At 40.3% G+C, this 16,587-nt stretch overlaps 2 protein-coding genes across 3 annotated transcripts; both read right to left on the bottom strand.

Moving 5' to 3' along the window:
- Window positions 1-21: 21 nt before the first annotated feature.
- On the bottom strand, window positions 22-11,223 carry si:ch73-40i7.5 (amyloid-beta A4 precursor protein-binding family A member 3). Its single transcript, XM_040129520.1, has 11 exons — window positions 10,737-11,223; window positions 8,627-9,632; window positions 7,961-7,991; window positions 7,677-7,822; window positions 7,248-7,334; window positions 5,697-5,888; window positions 4,632-4,811; window positions 2,858-3,070; window positions 1,592-1,711; window positions 887-1,027; window positions 22-755 (listed from the first exon to the last, which is right to left on the bottom strand). The coding sequence occupies exons 2-11, from the start codon at window positions 9,617-9,619 to the stop codon at window positions 684-686; spliced, it is 2,175 nt and encodes a 724-aa protein (XP_039985454.1). The 5' UTR covers window positions 9,620-9,632; window positions 10,737-11,223; the 3' UTR covers window positions 22-683.
- An 809-nt stretch (window positions 11,224-12,032) lies between these two features.
- Window positions 12,033-16,329, bottom strand: pex11g (peroxisomal biogenesis factor 11 gamma). Of its 2 annotated transcripts, none has more exons than XM_040127841.1 (6): window positions 16,164-16,329; window positions 15,973-16,047; window positions 14,946-15,143; window positions 14,152-14,330; window positions 13,583-13,651; window positions 12,033-13,437 (listed from the first exon to the last, which is right to left on the bottom strand). In XM_040127841.1, the coding sequence occupies exons 2-6, from the start codon at window positions 16,033-16,035 to the stop codon at window positions 13,224-13,226; spliced, it is 723 nt and encodes a 240-aa protein (XP_039983775.1). In that variant the 5' UTR covers window positions 16,036-16,047; window positions 16,164-16,329; the 3' UTR covers window positions 12,033-13,223. The 2 variants fall into 2 exon arrangements, with proteins under 2 accessions (XP_039983775.1, XP_039983773.1); XM_040127839.1 differs by having other exon boundaries at window positions 15,973-16,064; window positions 16,101-16,329.
- Window positions 16,330-16,587: the final 258 nt, after the last annotated feature.

Genomic DNA, 16,587 nt, shown 5'->3' on the forward strand with positions numbered 1-16,587 from the left:
CAATAAATAATATCAAAAAGACATATTCCAGATCATTTTAATGAACATCCAAAACAGCACATTTTAAAAAATATAAGCATCTCTCTATCAGATAAGGCAGTTACCTTCAATTGTGCATGATATCCGCTTCCTGTCAGGTACAGTCAGGGAAGCATTGTATGAATGAACCAGTAGCCTTCTCTGAAGCTTGTGACAAACACTTCCAGATATGCACGTACATGTGAGGGACTGGAAGTACATTACAATTAAACACACAAACCCTCTGTGCTGATTCAATAAAGTTTTCCCTGCAAGCATGTTCACCTCAGGCACACCAGGCTGGAAGACTCAGATGAGTACTCAATATTGCTAACATCCATGTAAGTTAGTGAAGTCAAAAATATTGCGCTTATGCATTATTGCATCTCAGCTACTGCCTCCATTGTTATGTATCTGATAAATATAAATTGAGAACTAACGCCTATCCCTGTCACTTTAAAATATTTTTTTTACAATATTCAAATGGATTTATATCTTAAAAATATATATATATAGCAAGACTAATTTGTTGTATTCAGTGGTGTGACAACAACTTATGCTGTACGATCAATTGCATAATATTTTCCGAGTTTGGAAAAAGTTCATGAAAAAGTTCATGTTGAACACTGTGCAGTATTTTCTGTCCTCATTGTAGCAGGAAGTGCTCAAAGAAACACTGGCTGCTCCTGTCCTGTTAAGAGTCGATATGTTGAGGCTGGCATTGTCTTCAAGTGAATCTGCCCAGAGAAAGAAAAATCATAATTTAAACTGTGAGAACAGGGTATGATCAGTTTTCATATTCTCTAAAATAACCATCGAGTTAAAAACTATATGTAATTGTGCATGTAAGCATTTCACCCGCTCTCACCTCTCCGACTGCATTTGTCAGGATCTGGATGATCTTGTCGTGCGGCGTTGCGACGACACTCTGCCCGTTGATTTCAATGATGCGGTGCCCGACCCGGATGCCACCTCTCTCTGCTATACCGCCGCGCATCAGACTGCAGATCTGCAGCGGGAAAAGAGAGAGAGAGAGATTTTTAATTTCAAGACCGAAGGATGAATTTAATGTAATTGAAAGCCGGAATGGACCTCAAGATTAATTTTTCAAGCCACTGCTCCCAAGATTAAGAATGAACTCTAACACTCAGATTCAAAATAAAACGCTAAACGTACTTGGTGAATGCCTCCTTAATCATGTGGTTAATATTTGGTTAAATTCCTTAAATTCCCTTAATAAACAAAAGTAGTCAATTTCTCAGTAAACTGCCCAGTAAATTCATTTTTTTTAAATCTACTGTTGGCCAATTAACAGTAATGGGTTCAGTGTCATAATCATTAATGTTGAGTGGGAGGCAGCATTCCACATTTACGCTTCCTCTTTAACAGGTGGTTCAATTCAAAACATTCTCCAGTCACAGCCGGCTTTCCCCTAGACAACTGCCACAAAATACATTTACAATACTGGTAGTAAAACAACACAAAATACAACAACTAACTGTATGGACGAGACGAACGTGAGTCCAAACCTGACTTAATAGTGACACAGTAAAAATACGAAATATTGACGTACGATGCCGTCCTCCACACTGAAGCCCAGCTGAAACTTGGGATCTGGCCGCCTGATAATCGCCATGGTGACCGGAGGGCAGTGGACAATGCTGAGCTTCACGTACTTTTGGCTTTTCAGGTCCTGAGATGGAAGTAAAATGTGCATAAGAGCAACAAGTTAAGGGCATTGGTCGAAGGTAACAGCAGTATTTTTTCATGTGTTGCTAGTGTCCTGTGGCTTTGAGCCTTGTTTTCCTCACTGTTGATTTCTCAAATGTTCCTGTCTGACTACAGCTAAACAGAACCATGCTAGTAAACTGGATGTGAAATGGTGTTTTCTTTTGCAGACTTCATCATTCATGTAACAGAACAATTATGTTTGTTTACCATTATTTTATTAATAAATGTATCACAGAGTTTATCTACCATTATTTAAAGCTGGTTCTATGCATTCAAGACTTGCAAAGCCCCTGGCAGTCTGTAAAAACTTCTGGATTCAAAACTGGATTCATTCTCAGTTTGTGCAGTCGATTAAACAACAGCTTTTTAACATTTTAGCATCGCTTTCCATGTTATTTTCCATACGAACACATGATGACAGATGCTGATGGTTTCAAAACACTAAAACATTACATCCTATACAACATTAACATTGACTGCAGGGCTATTGTGCTGATTGCATTACACTGCACAGGTGTTCATGATATTGTGCCCACCACAGGTAAATGTTTCAAAGGCTGTTCTACCTTGGCAGGAGGAAAATTATTCAAAGTCTGAGCTCTAAAATTGCTTGAAATTTGAAATATTGAATTTCAGCACCAAATATTAGCTACACACAACTTCAGTGAATAAATACTATTGTTGTCCCTCAAAAACCAAACTATGTGAATTCGCTAGGGCTTTGTTCATGGCATGGTGCCACAAGTTCTGCTTGAACATTGAATTAAACAATTAAAACAATTATAAAAATGGTTGACCATTGTTTTTCTGTCGATCAACTAATCAATTATTAGATTAATTGCTTCAGCTCTGGTATCCACTATCAAATCAATACTGATATACTCTCACACTGCATGGAAACACAGTGCCATCTAGTGCGTCCTCAGGACGGTACATGAGCAGGCTTATTTAAATATGCAGTGAAAAGAGTTTAGGCAATTTATCTGAAGCCCCGCTGAGAAAGTCAGACATTTCAGCATAAACCCAAACCAACACAACTATTATTACTGTTAATACTGTTGTTATTATTGCAATCATTATAGGTCTGTGCCGAATCTTCCCTTCTTACCCGGATGATGTTCTGGCAGGTGGTGATGGGCAGACCCACCAGGCTGGTGCCGTTGACGGACATGATGCGGTCACCAATGCTGAGCTCGCCGCAGCGCTCAGCTGGACCACCGTGAAGGAGGTTGGCCACCACCACAGTGGGCAGGATGGAGCCCCAGCCTGACTCCACCACCGCAAGCCCCAAGATCTCTCCAGAAGCCTTTGTGATGACGACCTGAACCACAGACACACAGAAATCTGGTTAACCAATGATACCCCTACAATTATCTACAATCTATTTTGACATCACAGGAAAACACACACACACACACACACGCACACACACGCACACACACGCACACGCACGCACAAATTCATTTGTATCCTTAAATGCAGCTCTGTGTGTATTAATACTTAGATCCACAATTTGACTCAATTGAGGAATAAAGCCATTGTTCTGCTTCAAAACGCCGACATGGTTCTACAGTACAGTACATACTACACCGGGTATGTGTATACGTTCCACACATGCAGTCGTCACACTTGTATGCGTTTTTGGACGGCCATTACTGATGCAAAGCCTATATTTTGACCTTTAACCATTGAGCAGCTGTTGTTAACCAGCTGGTCGGCAGAATTTTTTCCCTCTGCAATGGTTGGGAAGGAAGGGAACTCAGTTTTCATCTATGTGTGACCCTTGTTGGTGGTCACACTTGCTTCAGCTGTGCACGTTTTTACACTCTACCTCCTCGTTTGAGTGAGAGGAAAGAGAAGTTGAGAATCTGCCATTATGCTTTTGAACATTATGTGCAACTCTTCATCCGCCTAGTTAACTGGTGAGCTGGAGAGGCAAACATGAAAGGAAACATACTGAGCAGCCAGTGGAGGAGTGGATTATGATGCAAGAGTGGATGAAAACTTTCTTTGAACATTTTGATACTTAATTTTCAGTAAAAGTTGCTCACTACTGGAACCCACTGGTAAATGGACTGCACTTATATAGCGCTTTTCACTCAAAGCGCACTACTGCCACATTCGCACATTCACAAAGCACTCTTTTCAATACATACTGCCCTTTACACTTACACACACGCACACACAGTCTCACTCACACTCTCTCTCACACTCTCTCACACTCTCTCACACTCTCTCTCTCTCACACACACACACACACACACACACACACACACACACACACACACACACACAATACATTGGGGGCAATTTGGGGTTCAGTATCTTGCCCAAGGACACTTCGACATGCAGACTGGAGGAGCCACCGACCTTCTGGTAAGTTGACGACCCGCTCTACCACCTGCGCCAGAGCCGCCTGTCGTAGCTACCCTGAATCCAAACTGACTACAGCTGCCACGCTCTGTGAAGGAGCAAACTACGTGTATTTTAAGGTCACCTTTCGAGCCTATTGGGGAGTCTACAGATAGATTTTGGTGACTTCCATGTTAAAGATGGCAGCTACATAAAATACAGGGTAAATGAGGTAAGAGAAATGAGATTAGGACAATAAATGACAAGTATCGGGGCAGGAAAACAAGATGGAGGGTAAAAGCTGACACATTTTATTTGATGATTCTGTCAATACTCAACATCTACATCTCCTAGGGGTCTTCTCAAACTTTCAAATTCCCAAAATGTCTTAATCTTCTTAACGACCACCTTCTGTTGTCAATGATTAAAAGCAGGTGTGTGTGAATGAGAAACTGATACCACCACCACACAGGCGCAACAGGACGGCCGTATTCTGGGGGAAGATTTGAAACCACAATCACTCTACTTACATCTTTGAGGTTCTGAGAGTCAGAGAAGTGGGCCAGGTCTCCGTTGTAGAGCTCCTGACTTTCCAGGTAGTCACTGTATTCGCTGGGCCTCAGATCACTGGCTTTGATGCCGTTGGCCTGCAGGAACTGCTGATAGGCCACTCCGAAAGCCTGGCCAATAGCCTGGGCTATGATCTGAGCCTGGATGGAGAAACAGGGAGTAGGAGAGAAAACTGACTCAGTTTTCAACACTATAGTTATATTCACGTCTATAAGGAGACTTTTACATTTGAATAGTACGTTTCTGAGGGCATTTGTTAATTAAATATTCTTCCTACTCTCTTTCAACCTCTGTTTTCATATGAACAAATTAAATGAATTTATTTGTAAAGATCTAATCAGTACTTCCGGTGCATATGTCACACCCAGAATCAAGTATCTGAAAAAGTTCCCTGCTTTTCTATAAAAAGAGATCTATTTTTTACTGTTTCATTATAGTTACTTACATGGACTCATTTACTAACCCTCACCCACTGTAAAACTAATTTCTAAATAAAACGTTTCATATACAATGAGTTCAGTTGGGAAAAACCTAGCAGTATAAACAGGAGCCTCATGGCCTTCAATATCCCACAGTTAATTAGTTTCTAAAAGAAACTCTTCCTCCTCCTATTCAGTGTTGCCAACAGTGGGAAAGTGGGATGACAGCCAGACCATTTTATATTCAGGAGAACTCACTGGCTGTCTGGGGGAAGGAAACCAGGACAAGCTGAAGCTGAAACTGCTGTTAAGCAAGAAAAAGCATATTAAATCTGAGATGAACACTGTGTGGAGCAAGAGACACTTTAACAATGTCTTGAACTGTCAGCCTGCTTACATAATGTTATGGGTTTTGCAGCTGAAGGCTCAAGACTTCTGCTGGAGTGATTAAGTTGTGGCCACTATGAAGATCATAAAAACAGAGCAGGCAACACTTTTTTATCCTCAAACCCCAGAAGTTGTTGAAGTCCAGGGTTCAAAATTTTATATCTATTAAGTAAAACAAATAAAGGCTTCCAAGTTTTCTAAGAAAATCGACTGACTCACATCCTCGGAGGTGAAGACATGGCAGATCATTAAGCACTTTTTCTGAGGCCCAAGGGAGGATGATGAAGAAGAAGAGTTAGAGGCTGGGTCACCATCCGGCCCTTTACGCTTCCTTCGTGCCATCAGGACCACGATGTCGCCAATGTCTGCAATGTAAGAGATCATCTGCAGTGCGTGATCCATCATTGCTTCCTGAGTGGAGACAGGACACCAGGGGGTTAATATTGTTAGAAACTGAGAGAAGACAGGAAGATCTGATTTGCAACTTCAACCTCTAGAGATTTGAAACCTGCTTGAATTAAGTAGTCCACTACAATGAACACTACCCCGCCTTTATTTTTTATTTCCTGGTACTCTACTTTCAAGCAGAAATCATTTCCAAAACTCTTCATGGTGAGAGGACACTGTCTGAGAAATAACTGTAAGCTGCCATAAAGCAGGGGATTGATGAGCTATGTTGAAATAAATAAATAAGAAAACAAACATGAACTTTGAAAAAAAAAAAAAAAAAGAATTATGTGAATTTTGTCATTTCTTGTAATAGAAATACTGCTGTTGAGCAGTCAGCTATCAAATTTGAGACATAAAGTAACAGATAAGATCATTTTCAAGGAAATTTCTTCTTGCAAATATAACGATAATTAAGTAACTTATAAATGTAATATTCCCTTTAAATGTAACTGTGTGGTTATTTTTCTAAGTATGGTGCAGTGACGCACAACCAGCCGTGCAAAGAGGGAGCTGAGAGTAAATGACCCACTTTTACTCTCCTGACAATTCAACCACACAATGGAGGAAAACAGACTCTACTATTATTGCAACAGAGCTCTCACATTAAATCACCTTCCAATTCTACATTAAGGATTCCTGCTGTGAGAGCTCAGCGAGGGGGTGAAAATTTAGAAGTGCATTGCTGCCTTATGAGATTAAAGCTCAATATAATGCATCTTTTTACGACAGAAATCAAACCCTGAATCTAATTATATTTCAGGTATTTAACGGGCTCATGATAAGAATAGGAAAGGAAAAGAAAAATAACAAAAAATGGACACACAATGGCAACTGCAGACGTATGAGCAGCGCAGGGTCCCTACATATTTTAGTATTTTAATTCCATGACCTTTCGAGAAATCCTCCAACCAGACTGTAGTAAAAATATCTTCACTTATTTTTGGACAAATTTTGGGGAAGCTATAAATTTTACCTGAAACTCAAAGACAAGTGATCCATAAATTAACTTCCCAATTCACCCTTTGCTCATTTTTTCTCAAGTTTAATCTATCGCACAACCTGTAATCAAAGGAGATTCCACTGATATCCATCATCAGCTTTTGTTGGCTAGAAAGCCAGGAATACTACCACTTTGAATGGTAACAAAGTAGGAGTATTTAAACATTTTTGATTGAGGGCAATTCTAAAAGTGCTAAAAGAAAAGAACAATGCAGTAATAAACGTGGGCAAACCACAAGAGGAAAGGAAGGTAACTTTTAAAACTCGACGGCAAAGACAGGCAGACGATGTTTGCTGAGCGACTAGCAGAACATGCAGTACCTGTGTGTCAGCAGTGAGCACTTTGATTCGCTGCGTTGAGATGAATAAATCCACTTCTGTCATTGGCTGAGACTCACCCTCTGGAGCCTGAAAGAAATACAGTCCAGTCAAAGGTATCAATACTGGGCATAGGCTCAAACTAAAAGGGGCCCTTTGGTTTAAATGACAGTAGATATGAGTACATGACTACATCCCAGCCAGCTGCCGTGTCATAATAGAAAAATCTGGACTTCAATATCGGTATTTTTAGTAAGAAAATTATCTTTACTGCAGCAACACCACACACAAACACTATCAAGCAATGTAGCACAGCAAAAGCTGTGTGTTATTTTCACAATGTCACAGTCAGAGGTGGTGTGTTTTGTTTCCGTTTCAAAGCAGTATCCATGGTAAGCCAGTGGTTTTGGTGTGTCTCCTACTGGACTTTACCTTTATGCGGTCCACAGCCTCCTGAGCCTGAGCCATACGAGCGTTCGTAGATGGGTTCCTCTCTGATTTGATCTGAGTGGAGCCCAGATACTTAGCTCCAAATATTACCCCATCCAACAGGTCTTCGGGGTCACAAGGACCAGGCACTAAAAAGTAAAACAAACTGATTATAAAATGACCTGGTTTCCTTTCTTTATGGTGTCATAGTAACAAATTGACATTAAAAAAAAAAAAAATCCAGCTGAATTTCTTCAATATAGAAGAGGTATAGTGAAAGGACTTACCGTCTTTATATGAAGGATGGTCATTAGCACTCTGCGGGCACAGTGAAAAGGGAAATTAATGATTTGACAAGATTCAATCAGATCAGTTCAGCAAAATATTAGTTGATCAAAAGAAATTTAGAGGATCATTATTGTGATAATCGATAATTTTAGTAACTTAAGAACTTAAAAAGACCAAACATTTGCTGGTTACAGCATCAGAAACAAGGATGAAGCTTTCACGCTTTTCTCTGTTTTATAGCATTATTAAATAAATACGTATAGATACACAGAAAAATATTGGGCTCTGGTAACTTGTGACTGTCATTTGTCATTAATTTTAAATGAAATAATTTTGACATTTTGTACACTAACCAATTATTCGATTAAACAAATAAGCAACTCATAGACTTTGAGTGAAAATATTTGTTAAAAATTAAGGATGACAACTACATGTTTTTAAATCAATTTTTTGTGAAGTTTTATATTTCTTTAAAGTTGGCACAAATGTTTTTTACACAAATGCTTAACACACATCACACTAAGTAGACCCAACCTTATGTAAGTTACATCAGGAACAGGGTTTTGTGTTTTCTGTGTGTTAATAAATTAATTTAAACATGACTAATTTGAAGTTTACAGTTCATCCTCATTTTAGCTGATTATAGTAGTAGTACCTTGACCTACCTGCTCACTCTCTGCAGCAGCATCTTCGTCGGGAGGCTCCTCACCCAGCTTCATCCACACTGGTTCAGGATACTCTTCGTCCGGCAGGGAGGCGAGGGAGTCCTCCCTGTGCCTACGATGTTGACCATTCCTATGATGCCCCCAGAACCTCTGAGCGTCCTCCTGACTGTAGGAAACTGACACTACAGCATCCACCTCCCCTCTGTGAGGCAGACAGGTGGGACGGGGTGTAGCACCAATCTCTGTGCACTGAAGCAGCCCCAGTAGGTCTCTCTGGTGGCTTTCAGAGAACAGCAATCCAGTGGTTTCAGTGCTGTCGTCTGCACAGGCTTCTAGCTCAGACAGGCTGGAGTAGTGATGGTGAGGTGGTGTCTGATGACTGGGATGAGGCCCTTCACCCATCAGCTGGAGCTGGCTGAGCAGGGTGTGGATGCGGCTATGGTCTTCATCACCTGATCTTCTGTTAGCAACTTCCTCTTGAGTGTCTATTTTTTCCACGTCCTTAAATGTTAGCTCCTCCTGGTCTTCCCCAACATCCTCCTGGTCTTCCCCAACATCCTCCAAGTCCTCCACCCTCACCCCTTCCTCCTCATCCACTTCCACCTCAGTTTTCTGGACTGGCTCTAAATTATTTTGCAACAGCTCCTGCTGGTTTATGTTGAGTTGAGCCACTGTGTCACTCATCTCCAAAGGTAGTAATACTGGCTCAGCTGGACTGGCCTTGTCAAAGCTGTCAACAGAAGGAGGGAAGCTGGGGTCATCCAGGTCGTCCGCGGAGCCCGCCTCACTGGAGGACTCGGACCTCCAGTCTAATGGAGGAGGCTCAATCAAGTTGTACGAATCCAGATCCTCCACCTCTGAACCTGGCAGAGCTGCCACAGTTTGTCTGATGACCTCAACCCCAGAGGCTTCTTCTACAGGGGCAGAATAAGGCCACTGCCGGTCTGAGGGTGCAGAGGTGGGCTGATCAGCAGGGCAGACGTCTGTGTCCATTTTGTAAGAAACCCTGGCGGACGAAAACCGTGTTCAGCAGTGTTGATCACTGGTTGAGGTCACAATGCAGCAGACTTAAAGGAATTTGGTTCATAAGGTTTCCGACTACATGAATAACACTCTGATTAAAACGTCAAAAAGCACATCAGTATCTCTGATGTAAATTAGAGCTGCTGCACTCACCAAACTCGCAGTCTAAAAGACCGTCTAACACCAGATCTTTAGAGCTAGTGGACACAGCTGCACCCTTTTAAACCCAGCACTATCTGAGATTCAACAATTCACCCTCTTGTCCTCATTGCCCTATGGCCATCAAGATAGAAACAGCAGCCTGAAGCTCGAAGTACATGGACAACATGCACAGTGTCAGTTACCGTCAAATAGACCCCTAGAGAATACCATGCTTCTCATCCCCTATTACCTGTCAATTAAATATTTATTAAAACTCATTCAGATGCTATTACATGCCTATCAACATACCCGAAACTCTGAGGCCTAGAGGACAGGGAGGTTTGTGTCGAAGATAAAGCGTACCAGACTTCATTCTAAAATCTCAAATTTTAGGATATGTTCCTAATCGGTAAATGTAGGCGCGTTAGTGTAATCGAACAACACTGAAAAAAATCATTTTACACATTAGGCAGGTCTTCTGGTAAATTCAGCACCTAAATGAACCACCAGTCAAAGCAGTATTTAAAAATAACTCTCAGTTTTGATGCTTGTTTACGACACTTGTTAGGACGCACAACTGTGTATTTTAAGAGAAGAAAAATCCCGAGAGCCAAATATTAGAGATACATTTTACAGATAAGCACAATGCTTGGATCTCTTTAGGTTAGCAGAAATAACCTTAACGGTCTGAATAGTACCAGTAGAAATCGGATGCAAGTTTATTACGTACTTTAAACAACAGTTTAAAACTATTTTATCAACGAAATGTTGATGGATAATGGAATTGGCAAACAACTTCGCTAACTAAAGTTAGCTGTTCCCAGTAGCTGGAGGCTAACTACTTAGCTAATTAACATCGAGGCATCCTAACTAGGAGCTCACTAACAAAACATGGAATTTACTTTAAAAATACAAAGCTTAAAGTGGCTAAAACAGGAGCTCTCACCTGATATTTTAGGTTTTCCTCGGTTCCTTTGTGCCCAGACAGAGAATCCTGTGGGTGCCACGACAGATAAGTTGACGTGGTTTGGGATTTGAGCCTTTTCCAAAACTTTGGGTTTGTTTTCTTCGTCATGCTAACAACAGCGGCACCGATAACTGTAATGATTTTTACATAATCCACAGATTAGAACAAAACACTGTCAACGTTTATATAAGGCAGACTTTTCCCGTGATTGTTGCTGCTTCACAGGCTTTTACTTGTTTTCAGACAGACTGTAATTGTGTTCCGTTCACGTGCTCTTGTCAACGTCCGCTCTTACTTTCTAACCCTGTTCTTCACGCCTGTAAACAACAATTAACTCTATTTATATTACCTTTCCGCATCCCGTATAATTTAACGTAGCTATCCTACTTCTTTGTTTATAATTACAATTTGAAGAATTAAAAGGGGCCATCTCGGCGCCAGTGTGCTTTGTGAGGTTGAATATTTGCGCTCGGGAGGCTCTTGCCGCGGTTACGATTTTGTCCGTCAGCTCTTAAAGGCAACAGTGGCACACGTCACGTTGGACCTTCAAGTCCTGCTCAATCAAACGTTAATGCATCAATCCAGAAAGAAGTTTGTTTATGAAGTTTATTATTTTTACAGGATCCAAAATATTTTTAGATTTTACTCTGTTTACGTTTCAAGCAGCTTCTGTCTCGTTTGACCAGTAATACGGACTGTTTCCATATAAAACTTCATAGGTGTTTAGAGCATCTGCAACACATCTCCAATACATCCCAAAATTCAAGATTTTGGAAAGTATTACTTATTGGTAAATGTAGTAGTGAGGTGTATGTTTACATAGAGGCCCTCGGCCAAAGGTCCTCAGAGGGTGCCTCGCAGTTTGGAAAAGGAAGTTAATGTTTTGTGACTGAAACCATATGTTAGTGGCAGTTTTTAGGAAAACAATTGCCTTATTTAAGAGTCGGTGGACAAAGATTGATTTTCAGAGTGGTTCACTGGCTTCACACCCTCTCACGAGCAGATCTGCAGATGCTTGGCTTGTAGCTGTACTTCTTTGTAATGAACCTTTTTATGCAATCAAGACGGTGTCAGCGGAGTCTCCTTCATCCTCTTCACATCATCAACACCATCTAATAAACTACAGTAGTGTCATCGAACAACACTGAAGAATATTTTTTGCAATAGTTGGGTCTTTTAATCAATTCAGCATGTAAGTGATCCACCAGGCAAAGCAGTACATTTAAAAAAAAACTCTCAGTTTTGATACTATGGTAAATGACCCGAGAGAGGACAGGCAGTTCAACAGTTTATTTTAAAATACATGATCTAAAATTATTTTACATTTTATTCAGTTTACATTTAAAACTTTGTCAGCGTTTTCCAGGGCATACCAAACTTCACTCGAAAATTTGTCTGTGGCCTGATCTGTACCGATTCCTTAATGAGAATCAGATATTTCTACAGCTAATTTCATCAGTTAAGATCATTTCGACCCCTGAGTAACTTATTACTGAAACCAGTTGCTGTAGTGTAGCTTGAGGACATTACACGCTTTAAAATTAAACCTGAGATGATCTTTAAATAGTGACAGAAATATTTTTTTCAGTTGAGAGATCCTAGCAGCCCAATCATCACAACCATAACAATGTATATTAATAAATTCACATTTTATGAATCACTGTATATATAATTTACTGGTGTTTCTACATATTATTTTATCTTGCTTAAAACCACCATGCAGATTTAATCTCTAGACACAGACATTATATTCCAGTTTTTAGCTACTTGTGCGGGGACCTTCTTGGGGGATTGACTGAACAGGTAGAGGTTCAGTGTCACTTTACGTCTCCTCTGCACTTAAACCCTCTGTTTAAACAACAAGGACTCCCGCTGCGAGGCGTCCTCAAGCAAAAGAGTTGTGGCCCGGCCAAACTTGTTGTATTTGGAACCTTGGCTACACTAAAACAGTCTTGGAGAACAAGTAGAAGGTACAATGGGATAAATACAAAAATGACTTACCCCCGGAGCTGCCACCTATTAACCACAATGTCATTAGGACTTTATTGTCACATAGGGTCTAAATCCTGCTCTCTGAAAACATCTACACTATACTAAAATACCATGTAATACAGTAATACTTTAGAAACAAGTGCTAAATAGAAGAACAATTGATTCATTAATCTCAGCATCAAATCTTGCCTTTCACTGTGTAATGTCCAAATAAATTTATAAAACCAATGGAGTTGAAGATGTTTTGTCGCTTTTTCAAGCGGCTTTCAGTCACATCTGAAGACTGGCTACAAGTCCATTAAGTTTAGTTAGTTCATTCATTTACTGTGCGGTTATTGGTCCATTTGATTTTGACTTCTTATGTTCTGGATCTGCTACACATCCTTTCATTCAGCGCTTTCCACCGATATACTGTACGTCATTCATTTGGTGCTGATCCGAGCCTCTCATCTATTCCTCGCTGTGGAGCAAAGACTATGTACTGTCTGTCAGGTCACTGTCGCTGGCGTTCATCTGGATCAAACCAATCAGAGATGAGATGGTGCCCAACAGCCCCACCAGCCAGTCAGGGAATCGACCGGCCCACAGGAAGCCGGGCGGCATCCAGTGAATGGCATTACTGAGGTCAGCCATGCTGCCAATGACGGAGACCACCTCCCCTCGCATCTGTCTTCGGAGCTGAGAGCGACTACGGGGGGGCAAAAAAAACCCAAACTGATTTATCAGGGAACATTGTTTTAGACAGGAGGTAAATATCTCACAGAATTAAGAAGCCTGTCTATTGTTAAATAGAAAGGAAGTGAATATTTGTAATAAAAGGGCAGAAACAACACCTGTTGCCAGCTCCGTCTCTCCCACATCTCTTCAGCTTCTTCTTCAGCAGCAGCAGAACTCGCAGCGACCTGAAAAACAGAGGATTCACAATGCAGACTGGAAGTGTTTTATGCTCCATATTTAGCAAGTAAAGCAACAAAACCATGTCAGTGAGCACCCAAGGTCACAAATTGCTCCACTTTAAGCTTAAAATGCGCTCTTAGTGTTGGTCAGATCAAGTCAAAGCAATTAACAAAACCAATAAGAAATACATGTGTAAAACAGATTCACTTTTGATGTGTTTGGGCCGATTTGACATGAAGGAAAAATATGAGCGTAGTTAAGTTCATCGCCTTTAAACATTGTTCAGAACTTGCCTAGGTGAGTTTATAAATATTAGTCAGAACAAACATACCATACATATAAAAGATCAACTAAAAACATATAAATACTAATTTGATTAACTGAATTTACTGTATTGTTCAATTATATATTCAGTTATCATCAGAAAGCCGACAAGTAACATTTGTCATTTCTGGGACTCCATACGTTTATATCCCATCTGATATCTGTGGACCTGTAACCTCACCTGAGTATTCCCAGCAGCAGCGAGGTTCCCCACAGCACCGTGCTGAACAGCCACCATTTGTCAGACTTCGCTTTGATGAGCTCAGCGTCGGCGGCCCACGCGATGTGTTCACAGGGGTAATAGAGCTGGTCAGCCACATTGGTCAGCACAGAAATCCAACGCACGCCCGTGTCCTCCTCCTTTAAAAAGACGAGCAGCATGGGTTACTGCTGGATTTCAAGCACCAAAGCACATAGTGAAACTGTAAATGTATGTATCACATAACCCTATTGTTTTGATTCCCTAATTTTTTTTTTTTTTCCACAGAGAACATACCTAATGATGTGTTTTAAAAACATGATATTTACATTTTTTTCTCCATATCGTGCAACGCCTCATAAATGAGGACACACTCCAGTACTGGTGGGTAAAATCAAAGGTGGACAACTATTATTTTGTTAAATACGTATGATAGGTAAAAATGTATCCAAACAGAACCACTGTCAAAGCTTCATGAGAACTTTAACTGTTTACATAATAACCAATGTTTTATTTTATTTTTAAATGGGAATGCTGAATGAGTTAGGAAAAAAAGAAAAAAAAAGTTATATAAATTTGTATTTCTTCTTTTCTTCTTTTTTGCCTTTTTTTCTCATCTCTGCTTTTTCCTGAAATGTGAAGCTTTTCAAAAAGACAGATGAAATAAAGCGTCTGGCGGAACAGACAGTCATCCATCCCTCCCTGACTTAATTATGACGAATGATAAGACCTGAGAGGAGAGAGGGGACGGATCAGAGCGTTGTTGTTTGGCTCACCACGGCTCCAAGGCCATAGCTGTGGGAGTAAGCCAGCATGGAGAGGTCATCAAACAGCCTCAGCACCGTCCTGCACTGGCTGAGCTGAGCAGAAAACAGCAGCAGGCTTTTCCCGAGCCGCTGGGACGAGACGTCTGCTTCTGCCTTGCGGGAAAGAACTCCTCCAACAAGCTGGGAGCCATAACAGACAGTCCGGATCTGCAAAGACAAACAGACCGAGAAAACACCAGGAGGTACTTTTAGATGACAGGGGTGTTTATGAAAGGATACTTTACTTTCAGCAATGTAGTAAAAGCGGATCTTTCTTTATATTTTGTGGAACAATTTTTAATGATTTTCACATAAACCTGTAGGGTGTGGGTAGGTGTTTATGTGTTAATAATAATAATTACACGCAGGATATTTTCAAAAAGTGCAACATTTCTGAAATAATTTACAGCGAAAAGAGAGAAAAAAAACAACGTAATTTTACTATACTGCTACATACTATATGAAATATTTGAAAAGCACCACTGTCTAAGTAACAACTGGAGAACTGATGGATTGCGTAGTGGGAATTTTACATTTTTTCGTGAGCTAGAAACTAAGGCTGCAACTTATTTTATTTTTATTATTGATTAATCTGCTGATACTTTTCTCAGTTAACTGTTCGCTCAATAAAACAGCAGAAAATATTTCAAAAATAACCTCTATTTTCCACCACAATTTCCTAGAGTACAAGGTGGCAGCCTCAAAATCTATTGTCTTGTATTGTATTTTATTTTACTTTATTTTATTTTAATCGGTTTAGTCAGTTTTGCTTTAGGATTTTATGCTGTTATGCTGTTATACATGACAGTAAACTGAATATCTTTTGGTTTTGGATCCTTGGCCACTACACTGGACACTGGACTAAACCCATGCTGCAACTACACTTGGACTGAAAATGGAATATTAAAACAAAGTAATATAAAAATAATGAACTATCCAACATTAGACATTATTATTTTACAGCCCTGATGATAAATAGGACCCCATGAATACTTACAACTTTATCTCTTCCTCTGTAGGACTCCAGCAGTCGGACCAGAGACTCCACAGACTGCTGCATGTCTGTCTGTGGCTTTCACACACACACACACACACACACACACACACACACACACACACACACACCAAACGCCTTTAAATAAATACACACTGATCAGTGAAGCTCCTGCACAACATCTCCACTTCTACCTGTTGTCGCTTGACCAGCTCTCAGTTGGACTTTGAAACGGGAAGCACCCGAGTAGATGATCACCGAGTAAATAGAGCTGCTTCTGCTTCTTCTTCTTCTCCTTCTTCTTCTTCCTCTTCTTCTTCTTCTTCTTCTCTTCTTGGAGACTAGGCATAGTGCTGCGTTGGCATAGTGCTGCCCTCCTCAGTTTGAAGGTTCATAATTTTTGCTTCAACGATACTGGCTCATGTGTGCATTTCAGTAAATACAAGAAAAGTAGTATAGAAAATAATGCTTGCTGTTGTTGTACAATGTAAATCGTGTGAATCAAGTTTAGTCAGTAAAAAAAACAAAACAAAACCAAAAAGACGAACAAACAAACAAACAAAAAATAAAACCCAAAAAACAAACTTTCCCCAAGTATTAAAAGATCATTATACGCTT

This window comes from Xiphias gladius, chromosome 6, assembly GCF_016859285.1.
Source record: "Xiphias gladius isolate SHS-SW01 ecotype Sanya breed wild chromosome 6, ASM1685928v1, whole genome shotgun sequence".
Classification (NCBI taxonomy): domain Eukaryota; kingdom Metazoa; phylum Chordata; class Actinopteri; order Istiophoriformes; family Xiphiidae; genus Xiphias; species Xiphias gladius.